At 32.4% G+C, this 12,765-nt stretch overlaps 2 protein-coding genes across 9 annotated transcripts in view; both read right to left on the reverse strand.

Moving 5' to 3' along the window:
- Positions 1–12,765, reverse strand: part of RAD54B (RAD54 homolog B) — a 94,991-nt gene that overhangs the window by 45,050 nt on the left and 37,176 nt on the right. The window contains exons 1-2 of one of the 8 annotated variants that reach the window (XM_060287169.1): positions 12,167–12,236; positions 8,168–8,213 (exon numbers count right to left, since the gene is read on the reverse strand). The exons of 4 other annotated variants lie outside the window; for them this stretch is intronic. The gene's annotated coding sequence lies outside the window, so the exon portion shown is untranslated. Of the gene's footprint in view, positions 1–9; positions 130–8,167; positions 8,214–12,166; positions 12,307–12,765 lie in introns of those variants that run through there. 3 more of the 8 variants (XM_060287171.2, XM_030862891.2, XM_060287170.2) reach the window with 3 other exon arrangements.
- On the reverse strand, positions 1,965–12,602 carry FSBP (fibrinogen silencer binding protein). The gene is made up of 2 exons (XM_030862893.2): positions 12,167–12,602; positions 1,965–8,213 (listed from the first exon to the last, which is right to left on the reverse strand). The coding sequence occupies exons 1-2, from the start codon at positions 12,538–12,540 to the stop codon at positions 7,688–7,690; spliced, it is 900 nt and encodes a 299-aa protein (XP_030718753.1). The 5' UTR covers positions 12,541–12,602; the 3' UTR covers positions 1,965–7,687.

Here is a 12,765-nt window from a genome sequence, read left to right on the forward strand (position 1 = left end):
TTCACGAACCTTGATTTTTCCAGATAAAGTTTTGAGGGTTTTAGCATTAACGAAAAAGATGAGATGCTTTGATCAGTTTTTTAATTCTAAAAAAATCTGTGATGTGCAATTTTGGACAATTTCAATTAGTTTCCTTTTTACACTATTTCTACCAGTAGCAGTCTCTGTACACTAAATAAAAGACTGACAGGGCTTCCCTGGTGGCGCAGTGGTTGAGAGTCCACCTTGCCGATGCAGGGGACACGGGTTCGTGCCCCGGTCTGGGAAGATCCCACATGCTGCGGAGCGGCTGGGCCCGTGAGCCATGGCCGCTGAGCCTGCGCATCCGGAGCCTGTGCTCTGCAACGGGAGAGGTCCCAACAGTGAGAGGCCCGCGTACGGCAAAAAAAAAAAAAAAAACTGACAATATCTTTCTGCGTTTTTCAAATTTGTTCCCATTTTTTACTTGGTTATCTAACAGAAAAGTGAAATTCTTCAGGATTGCTGTTAAAGAGGGGATAAAAAGCGTGTCTTCATCAAAAATGGCTGGGAAAAACATTCCTAGAGTCAAATATCCTGTTATATTCTCAGGAGCTGACTGTTATGCTGTTATGTCCAAACTTTCCCCTGCAAAAGAAAAAAAAAAGCTGACTAGAACAAAAGACAGTAGTTAAATTCTAAAAATCCAGAATTTCTTATAATCACTTTGAAATACCATAAGATTCTCAGAATTAGATATATCCTTTCTTTTGCAGAACAGAAGAAAGATAAAAGCATGAACTCGGAAGCCAAGACTGGTTGAGTATGAATCTTGAGTCTGTCCCTTACTAGCTATGTGACCCTGGACAAGTTACTCACCCCTCTGCCAGTTTATGAATTGCCAAATGAATGTAATACTAATACCTACCTCACAGACTTGCTGCGACCATATTTCATCTAATTAGCTAATATATATAAGATACTTAGAACAGTACTTGCCATGCAGTAAGTGCTCTCTAAATGTTAACTACCATTATCATCATCATCTTGCACTAGTCCCTTCGCATTTAGCCCCATTTTAAATGTAGGCTATAGGGCAGGGAAGGGAGAGGGTGAATGACTGCAAAAAAGTCGAATGAAGATAACTGGGAATTAAACATATATGGAACATAACTGCCTTCATCTAGACTATTTGTAATGTATAAAATAATGACTAATTTGCTATATCCCAGACTAACCATCACTAACAATTCCACTCTACCTGTAATTTTTGTTTCTGAACTTGGTTCTGATCTATTTCCCCCTTGACCCTGTAATTTACTTCCCAAATAAACACCAAAAATGGTCTTCATAAACAAGAGGCTTGAATGCCTACAGCAAGATTCACAAGGTAAGAGTGCTTAAAACCATGCTTTGATAAAAGAGGAAGGGGGAGACACTGTCATTTTAATAGTGGACATTATCATCTTTTTTTTTTTTGTGGTACACAGGCCTCTCACTGCTGTGGCCTCTCCCGTTGTGGAGCACAGGCTCCAGACAGGCAGGCTCAGCGGCCATGGCTCACAGGCTCAGCCGCTCCACAGCATGTGGGATCCTCCCGGACCGGGGCACAAACCCGTGTCCCCTGCATCGGCAGGCGGACCCTCAACCACTGTGCCACCAGGGAAGCCCGGACATTATCATCTTAATGAATGAGTCCTAAGCATAGTAACTCTAGGGTTGCATGGTTTAATTATGCATTCCATAAACCTAAGCCTTTAATATTCTTTTTTTTTAACAATTCTAAATACACACACTGTTTTCAACGGAGCAAATAAAATTTAAAATCTCATATATCATCAAATTCAATAAAAAATGTAAATACTCTTGCAGACTGTATTTTTTGAGTTTCAAAATTACCAAAAGCTACCAGAACTTTTAATATGCATTAACATATAACTGCAATATAAATATAAGATTTAAAACATAGTTTTTATTACACTAAAAAATATACAAACATTAATATACAAATTACTTCAAACTGCTAATCATCCAGTTTTCTTTAACAAAACAGAATGAAGGTCAACTAAGTACAAGTATCATTACGTACAAAATAAACCTAGAAGTTATTTCTTTGCATTAAAGATCATTTTCAGAATGATACTTCATGAGCATGGCAGGGACTATATATACATTTTATCATATTTCTCAGTACTTCATGTCAAAGCATATATGCAATAAGTGGCAAAAAGTGCTAAAATAGAAAAAAAATCAGTAAAACTATAATATTCCCAGATATCTAAACTATCTGCCCAGCATTTTAAATTCATTTAAATATCAAAAAAAGTTATTCATCAATTTCAATTCTGACATTCCAATCAATGAACACGCAAAGCTTTATTTAAAAAAATAGTAATCCATACACTATGGAGGGAAGTGTAAAATGGTACAATCACTTTGAGAAAAGGTCTGGCAGTTTCTTAAAAAGTTAAACATATATCTTCCTTAATCCAGCATTAAGTCCATAACACATTTATACAATAATATACATAACAGCCAAAATCCGGAAATAGCCCAGAAGTCCGTCAAAAGATAATGGATAAACAAACTGTGGTATATTTATAAAATGGATACTACTCAGCCACAAAAAACAATGAACTACTGATTAGAGGATGGATGAATATTAAAAACATTAAGACGGGTGAAAAAAACAGAAACAAAGGATCTATACTATATATGATCTCAATTATACTGTGTCATAGAACAAGCAAAACTTATCTGTTTTTTTAGAAATTAGTGTTTTTTTAAAAACAGTGGTTGCCTGAGGTACCAGGGTATTGGTTAGGAAAGGGCAGGAGAGAACTTTCTGGGGTGATAACTTTTAAAATCTTGATGGGGGTTTAAGCTACACAGATGTAGTCATTTGTCAAAACTCATCAAATGGTGCATTTAAGATTGGTGCATTTCACTGTTTGTAAATCTTACCTAAAAAATCATAAACACACAAATAAATACTGAACTCCAGTTCATAATACTCATGCTGAAGTGTTTATGGGTAAAGTATTCTAATTCTGCAACTTGTTTTAAAATAAGTTTTCTTAAAAAATAAAAAATGTATGGATGGATAGACAGATAAACATGTGATAAAGCAAATACAGCAAAACATTAATTGTAGAATGTAGGTGGTAGGCATATGAATGTTTACTATAAATTTTTTCGTTTCTATACATTTGAAGGATTTCTTAATCTTTGTAACAGAGGTGAATTCACACTCATGAAAGATCTACTAACAAAGTGTAAGTCTAATGATACATCCATTTTAGTTTAAATTGTTTGGGCTAACTTGGGTGGTATTTTTATTTATTTATTTACTTTGCTTTCTACTATTTACAAAGGAATTGAAAACTAAAAATAAATTATATAAATTCACATTATAGCTGCTACTTTTAATGAAACAACTTTAAGAAGATACATTAAAAAATACGGAACCAATTTCTCAAAATTATATACAAGATCTAGCATGACTGCTAATGTTTAATTAGGTTGCATATTTTAAGAATTTACTCTTTTGTATTTGTTAAGTACTGCAACCATATTTCATCTAATTATTTTTAACTATTTACAATCAAAGTCACCATCAAATATTTAATTGATTTTGAGAATTTGTGAATCTTAACATTTGAAAAAAATAAATATATTATGAAATTTAGACATGGTACATTTGGCATCTATTATATCACCTAAAGAAATATATTTCAATTATGCCTCATCAAAAAAATTTACCTCTATAGTACTGAATTCTTTGTTTCATGGCACACACAAAGAGTAGTACAATGTATTACCATGTATTTAAAAGAACATGTATTAACAACACATTTAACCACTATCATCTACAGTATATATTAATTACAATTTACCACACTTAATTATTTAAACATATCTATTTAAAACTTGACATTACTTTAAAAGAAGGCACATGGAAAATAATTCATATTTCAAACATTTTCATGTAAGTAAAGAGGCAATAGGGTAGAGTGAATCTTTCAAAAATAAAATAACACCAAGTTGATGTCGCATTATACAAAAAAGGAAAATATTTAATTTGAATATTTTAAGAAATCTGGCATTTGTTAGAAATGAAAGAGCTTCATTAACTTTTTCAGAATGTCACTATAAATCATACCTAGGTTTATAAAATCATAACTTGTAAAAAAACAAACATCCATTTAAGTTCAAATGGATAAGAAAAGACAAGAAGGTGGCAAGAATAACTAGGCACTATCTAAATTTCTAATATATTGGATGAAATAGTATTTCTACAGAACCAAGTCTACATTTTAAAAATAAAAACACTCTTTCCTATGTTTTTCCAGCATTACATTTCGTAAGTAAACTCACAGCCCCAAACAGTTCTCTATAGTAGGATGTCTGGTGGCTTCAATTGTATTCCATTGGTACTAATAGAATTTGCCCTTATATATTCCCCTTAGTGAAACTTGTCCTCAGCAAAAACTGCTAATGTAAGTTGGTAAGTAGTCAAAAACTCAAAAAAGTCTCAATATAGAAAGAAAAAGAAAAAAGCTTTAGCTCATAATTTCCCTAAGATACTCTGCAAGATAATAATAAACAGCCTCTAAAAAGAGTTCAGTCATCAAACAAGTCTTCTTTACACAGAAATTCCCATAAACTATACTATGCTAATTATAATTGCATAGGTGGGGAGATGGAGCAATGAAAATGGAGCAGAACCACATTCACTTTAATTTTTGCAGATTAAAATTAAACAAGATTGACTCAGAAAAACTGCTGCAGTAAACTCACTGCAATGAGTGTAATTCTGTTGTTTAAAAATATGTAAAATAAGGTTTTTATTCTACTCGGTCCCTACATGCTAACAAGTCTGTCACATGACATAAGCAACGAAACAACAATCTTGAACACTGCTGGAGAAAAATAGACTGTAGCAGACTATGTTTACACTATTTTCTGGGCAGCAAAAAAATTTTCAAGGGCAATTTTATATAGTATACATTTTTAGCTTCCACACTTATATTAGAATCTAACCACCAAAAAAGATGTATATTGCACTTTTCTGAACACATAACTTGGCTAAAAACATTTCACAGAATTAATGTTCCACAGAACACACCTGGAAAACTGATTTAGCTGTACAAAGTCAGCATTCAAATTGAACATTCATTAACAATTCTGAGTAGTACCATGCTAAGATTATAACATGAATTACATTTTGTATGGTAATTTGCTTTCAATCATTTCAAAAAGTTAAAGCTTACTACCTTAAAGATTTACTGGAATAATATTGTAAAAACATTACCTCAAATAAGAATTATAAGATTCATTAGACTGAAAGAAAAGTCAAAGCACAGATTAAAGATGAAATTGTCAAAGGGATATATCATACATTCAAGGCATTTTTATAATAAAATACTTAACTCTAACAGCAGATACAAAACACCAATGAAATTAAGCAGTCAACAAGCTAAAACAGTACTGTAAGAGTCCGTTTTATTTTTATTCTTTCTATTCCTATAGCCATAACCTAAATTTCAGATTTAATTTCCCCTCACTACAATGCCCACCCTGAAATGCTGCTATTATGACATTAAATCAGAGCTCTAGTCATATGTCCCTAGTCAAAAGCCTTCCATGGCTTGCCATTATATATTCACTTTCGATTCCTTAAAAACAGCATTTAATGTAATCCATAATGTGGCACCAACCAGCTTCCAACTTCCAAATTGATATCCCTCAATTTACCTTCACCCACTCTTCAAAAAAAATTTCTGAAAATCTAATATGATTTAGGCACCATGTTAGGTTTCAAAATACTCTATTCCAGTGGTTCTTTGAGTGGTTTTTTAGCTTGCATCAGAATCTCTAGAGAACTTATTAAAACAGATTGCTGTACTCTACCCCTCAAGTTGCTGATCCGAAAGGAATGGATTTACATATCTCACAAGTTCTCAAGAGATGCTGATGCTGCTGGTCAGGGTCTACTCTTGGTGAACCACTGCTCTACACCACAGGCCATGAGCCGAAAGCCCACTGGCTGAATGAGGCCCATTCACATGTTTCGTCTATTTATTATTTTAAATAATTTTAATTATTTGCAAATGTTTTACAAATAAAAATTTCTCATAAAAATGCAGATTTCTGGCTCATTTCTGCATGTAAAAATTCTGCTGGAGCTCAAGGGTAGCTACACCAGTTAGTCAAGGTATATGTCCTTGTCCAGATTATCACAGCCCTAATTGGCCCTATGCTCACTTAAAATCACTTAAAAATCACCTGGCTTAGCACTGTATTTGTGCTTATACACTCTGACCCACTTTTTCTCATTCTCTATGCCTTTTTCATGCTGCTCACTCTGGCATAAACATCCTTTCTCCCCAATACGGCTGAAATCCTACCTACCCCATTCTAAAGCTTGGCTTGAATATCCTTCCTCAACACAGTCCCAGCAAAAATAGAAATCCTTAAGTAATAAACATATTAAAGATTTAACATAAATGTCTATGTGTGCTTTAAGAATCAAGGTTTTATTTCCACAAACACTAAAATAGCAATATTTACAAAAACATAAAAGACTATAGATATCATAAATTATAAACATATAATTTTTGCTATTTTTATTCTAAATAAAATTTTAATTTTGTTCATTAAAGTTTTTACTGTGATTTTACTGTGAAAGAAATCTTTTTCAGACTAAGACATTGCAAATGAATTGACGTATTAAATCTTGTAGTCAAAATATGTAACAGCTCCAATAGAATATCTTATTTTGCTGGACAAAAAAAGGAGGAGGTTCAGGAAGGGGGTAATTGACACAATTCCCCTGATTTCATAACCCACCAATTTTTAAAAGCAATTTTAATGAAATAAATGTTTCTAATTTTTTAACATGTAGGATATTTTTGTGGATTTTTACTTCTGTGGAATGGCAGGGGGAAAAAAATTACAGAGAAACAAAAACTGAGTGCTGGTCATTGCTCTGCCATAAAGAGCTTTGTTACATCAAGTAAATCATTGAGTTCTCCCTGGACCTCGGTTTCATTACCTCAAAACTGAGGTGGGAAAAAGTGTTCTCCAAATACCTTCCATCCCTAAAATCCTTGGACTTACTCTGTCAAAGAATGAAAGCATAAAAATCAATGTCATACAGACAAGCTTCTATTAGGCTAGTATTGCTTCTAAATTAGATTGACTTAAAAACTTTGAACTACATACAGCTTTCAAAGTGCTAATTAAAAATGCTGAAGATTCAGAACTTTGAAAGAATACTTATGTATTTATATATGTTATTTATATATATGTTAATAACCAAAATAAAACATCTTTTGTAAGGCCAACAATTAAAACATCTTAGGAAAAAAATTAGAGGAAGACAAAAAAATTTATAACCATACCAATCAGCGTTTTAATATATATCAAAGGAAAATTAATTAATTAGAAAATCCTGTCAAAAAAGCCTTTTTCATAATAGAGATTAACAATATTTTTTAAGAATATGTACTCTGGGACTTCCCCGGTGGTCCAGTGGTTAAGACTCTGTGCTTCCACTGCAGGGGGTGTGGGTTCGATCCCTGGTCAGGGAACTAAGATCATAACATGCCGTGCGGCGTGGCCACAAAAAAAAAAAAGAATATGTACTCTGCTTCAGGATATTCCCAAATGAAAGTAATTTGGCCAAAATTAAAATTATCAAATTGCAAGACTGCAAAAAAAAATCTTAGAGACTATTATATTCAGATAGATCATGCCGTAAGCGAATTGCTTTCAGCTTCTCCACTTCAATTTTTGCTCTTAGCAGCTCTTCCTCTAGCTGCTGCCTTCTTTTCAATCCATCCCTCTTCTCCTGAACATATAATCCAAAATTTTTTTGATTTTCTAAAATTATCTGATGCTCCTCTTTCAGCATTTGCAGAATCTGAGGATCATACCCTAACTGTGACCTAAAATTTTCTCCACTTTCATGCCGAAAAAAATCATCTCTCCTTGGGATAGAAGATGGAGACGATGTCATTCTCATATCAACAGAGGAAAGTGACGGTGACAAAGATCTTTCCATAACATGTACTAATTCATGTTCTTCTCTTTGCTCTAAAGTATCACTCTGTTGAGAATTTAAAACCAGTGGAGGAGGGGGCTTAATGTCTTCTTCTTGCTTCACCTCCACTGTAATAGCAACTGGATGGTGGTCCAACATTACCTGTAGTGAACTTGTACCAGCCTGTGCTTCCTCATCCAAGTTTGCACTACAGCACACAAAAAAGCATTATAAAATGTAAATCAAATGAATATAAGAGCATTTTAAAGCATAATTTCATATTTAATATACATTAAATTATCAAGCTATAAAGAAAATTATGAAACAAAAAATATTTTTAACCCTTGCAATAATAAATTAAAGTGACTATGGTTGGGATTTTAATTTTATATATATATATATATATATATATATATACACACACATATATATATCTCCATCCTTAACTTTAAAATTGGCCTCTTAAAAGAACAGGAACTTACAAATACTACACAAGGCTATCAAGGTAAATACAAAAGAAAAGGCATTTTTGATACTCTCAAAGAGATACCAATTGTCCCTATAAGCCTGAGGTTCTTAAATGGTGTAAAGTGTCATTTAATTCATTCTGGGCCTTGCTATCCCGACACCTTAGTCCTAGACCTCCTGCTTCTCCTCTCCTGTCCTGATCTAAAAATCACCAGAGTCTATGACTTCCAGCAGGACAGTGGAAGGCAATCTCTGAGACGTATTGATTTCTCAGTAGTCACACTCTCACACACACACACACACACACACACACACACACACACACAGAGGAAAAACAAGATTGTGTATGATTTTGGGTATGCCCAACTATCAGGGGGTTCTCCTAACTATCCAATTTCAGATGCAATGGTGTTTCCCCTTTACCTATCCTAAACTACATGACTCAGGTGATCTTTAAGTCTTTTAACCAGTGGTCAGGTGAAGTGTACAAGGGCAAGGGTTTAGATCTACCACTGGATCATCAGTACCCAGTATAATACTCTACTTGGAACCTCACAGGTGCTCATCATATGTTGAATGATTGAATAAATGAAGTGGGTTTTTTCAATGCAATGTTTTTTTAATGGCCTATATATGATATATTGAAAATTTATTAAATTTACATGAAATTTCCATAAAATATGCATTCCTATTAGAGGCGACTACAGTTTTAGCATAATTTAAACTTTGACATTACAATATTTGTTATGACATAAACACAATGTTCCTGAAAATTCTGTTGGTTTTTAAATAATTTCATGTATAACATGAAGTTGTGAATTAAGAATACATAATGTTTCTTGAGGGTTTTTTTTTTAATTTATGTTTCTGCTTAACTTAAAAATAAAAGTTATCGAGGTGAAAGAGATTATTGGAACATTAATGGAAATGCTACACTTCACATTATTTAAATAACATTTTATAAATTATAAATAAGTAATATAGGTTAGAATACATTCTACATGGATGATTAAAATGCTGGAACAAGTTTAAGTAGAACATAAGGAAAAGAATTTAAACTCCCCATATGTCACTTACTAATAACATTAAATTGCCAGAAATATCAGATATTTGTCTAAGAGGCACAAATGAAATAATAAGATATTTAGTATGTTATAAAAAACCTATTTGTAGATTATATAAATTCCTTCATTTTCATTCTTGTCTTTTTTTGTCATTTTATGATTTTCAAAAGCAAAACAATGGAATATAAATGTAATTCAAATTAGTAAGATTTGCTTTTATTAACATCTCTAAATCCTAGATTGGGAAAAAGTTAAAACAACAGATATAAATTAAATTTTTTAAATCCACATAATTACTTTTCCAAATTAGTATGTATAATAGACTATAAGACTCACAATTAAACATAGACAATATACTCCCATGTAAATTAAAAATACGCCTTATATCTGGAATATTCCATTCCACTTTAGTTAAAACATTACAAATAAGGCATAACAAAGCCTAAAAATGATTTAGAGGTCACAAAAAAATGATAAAACAGAAAAGAACTTCTAAAATGTATGAACATGAACTCTGAGGATAAAATTGGTTATAAAAACACAAAATATAATCTGATGTTAAAGAGAGGTAAATATAAAGACATAAATCAATGTCAGTTGTAGAAATAAATAGCCTTACAAAATACCTGTATATACTTAAATACGTTAAATTATATAAGCAGTAATATTTTCCTTATTAAGTATAGAGAGTTTGATGAGATTAACTGTCATATTTATATAGAAGTATAATTAAGATAGTGAATTATAAACTTCTGAGATAATTAAGATTCAAGATGATGTCAAACAAGTATATTAAGTACATAAATATATTATAAATTAAAATGCTAGTATAGAGAAAGTGGCAGAGCAGACACACTAATAAAAATAAGCATTTAATTGGCATATTTCTGATATTCTTACCTTTAAAATCTGAAAAACTGATTGTTTAAACAGTAGGTATAGAAATGTGTAAATCAATGCATTTAATCAGAGAAATGTTGGTGTCCCAAAGACTGACTGTGTAGGTATATATATTCTATGTATGTATGTGTATATATACCATACATACATACACACACACACAAGCGGTCAAAATGTAAATATATCTTTGTATCTTATATATTATTTTTCTTCTATATCAGTGTATTTTTAAAATACACAACTTGATAAAACTACAGTTTCTACGTGTAGTTTTCAAATTATAAAAACCTATACCCCAAAGGTAGTTTTATACCTATAATACAAAGCCACTGTTCTTTATGATTCAAAGAGGGAAAAAATTTTAATGAGTATAAAACAGTCTTACTGTGGAGTTTTTTTTTTTTTGGACATTCAGCATACTAGGATTTAATCATCTGTCATCACAGTGAACAGTTTAAGCAGTGACCCCATGAATTAATATACTGTGTATCCACATCTTGGATTCCCACTGGTGCTATTTTTTTACTATGCTATCAACTAGAAATAAGAAGTATATGGTAAGAAGCTGGGCTCAAAAATATTATCCTAGTAAATTATCAAAATAACAAATATGTTTGGCTAAAAAGGTTTTTCCATTTCTTCCCTAACTTCAAAGGGATTTCATAGGTAATTAATAATTTTGCTTATATAATGACTCTTCCATCAATAGGAAAGTACCTTGTAAAGTTTTGTTTGAAGGTTCCTCAACTAACAAGGAGTTTACAGTTTGCTTAAATTACCCTAAATGATTCAGAAGAAGCCTGTAGCTGCCATTTTTATCTTTTGCCAGAGGTTAAAATCTGAATCAGCAGCAGGATAATAGTTTTTGAAGATTTCCAGGCAAGCACTTATGTAGAGCACAAATTCAACCAAAAAAACTGTTTCTAATCCAGCTGCTCTTATTGATATATTAAAATTCATAATTTGATACCCTTGCAGAATAGTATGGGAGAGCTTACCCTTTCCTGTATGACCCCAAATCAAAGTGAAACTAGACCATTATTGTGTAAAAACAACAAAAGTTTTTAGTTTTATTAAGTAATCTGAATCCCTAATTAGGCATTAACTCCTTTTCTTGTGTTCTTGTCTTTTTTATTTTGAATGTTAAGTTAGAAAAATACTTTAAACTGTACATTTAAAAATACTTTAAACTTTAATATATACTATGATGCCATTAACAAGTTTACTTAATTGTTCATTTTAGGTTTTTAGCTCAATTAATATTCAGTAAGTGTAGACACTGATAATTCATTAAAAAAAAGCAAGGGTTCCATTTTTCCTGAAACTGCTAACTTTATACAAAATTGAAAATTCTAATGAAATGTAATCTTAAATGAAATAAGAAAAAGGTATCTCTCAGAAGCTAATTAAACAATTTAATTTTAAAGCTTTAAAAGTTTATGAGGTAATGTCACAAATTACATCCCATTTATTCCTCCCTAACCTTTACTTTTTAGAAACTACAGAAGGAGGGAAGGGGGAGGGGAAGACAATAAAAAGTGGCTTAAATCCAGTGCAGCAGAAAAATTCCTTATAGCCTCACTTTTCTTTTTTAAGAATACAAAACAAAGACACTATTCACTGCTCCCGTAGTGGGGATGCTTACTATGCATATCTTTATCACAACTAAGCCAGAGCCCAATAGATAGGAGGCGCCATAATTTTCACAACAAAATAAAATAAAGCTTACCTTTGTATGTGGTTCCTGTCTCTTATCAGGCAAAAACTGGAAATCTGGGGAATCATCTCCATAACTTTCTTGGTTGGCTCAGAAATATTGCTTTTAAAATCTGATTGGGTCTCTTTTTGCTGCAATAGCTCCTGTTTGGCATATTCTTTGAGCCTTTTGTAAAGAGTGCGTAGGCCCTGCGCTGTTCGAGGAGGGCGGTCTACTCCACTTGCATTATAGTTAACTGCTATGATATCCCAACATCTATTCTTTTCCACTATTACTGAATGTTTGTTAGTGTGTTCTTCCAGAATTTTAACATATGGCTTCACAAGCTTTAACAAATCAAGCTTTTCAGATAAGGTAAAATTGGAAGATCTAGCTTTTCCTACCATTGTTCTTTTCAAATTAAGTAGGCAGTTTCTGAAACCACCATGCAGCCTTCAGCTCTGCTCAGCTCTTTTCACAAACAGAAAAAGATCAGGCTTAACTAGGCTAGCCTCATTTAGGCCCACGCCTACAGGGGAGGGTTTATTAAAATTCCTCCAGCTTAAGCTGACGCAGGTTCAGGAAATCTGCTTAAGCCAAGCCTGACCTACATAAAGCTTCTCACTGAAGAA

The sequence above is a fragment of the Globicephala melas genome, chromosome 17 (genome assembly GCF_963455315.2).
Source record: "Globicephala melas chromosome 17, mGloMel1.2, whole genome shotgun sequence".
Classification (NCBI taxonomy): domain Eukaryota; kingdom Metazoa; phylum Chordata; class Mammalia; order Artiodactyla; family Delphinidae; genus Globicephala; species Globicephala melas.

What these genes read in the sequence shown, in the direction of transcription:
- FSBP (XM_030862893.2), bottom strand. Translation starts at nt 12,540, where the DNA reads ATGGTAGGAAAAGCTAGATCTTCCAATTTTACCTTATCTGAAAAGCTT. An exon ending in GACAGGAACCACATACAAAG is followed by an intron (nt 8,214 to 12,166) that starts GTAAGCTTTATT and finishes TGTGTGCTGTAG; the next exon opens with TGCAAACTTGGATGAGGAAG.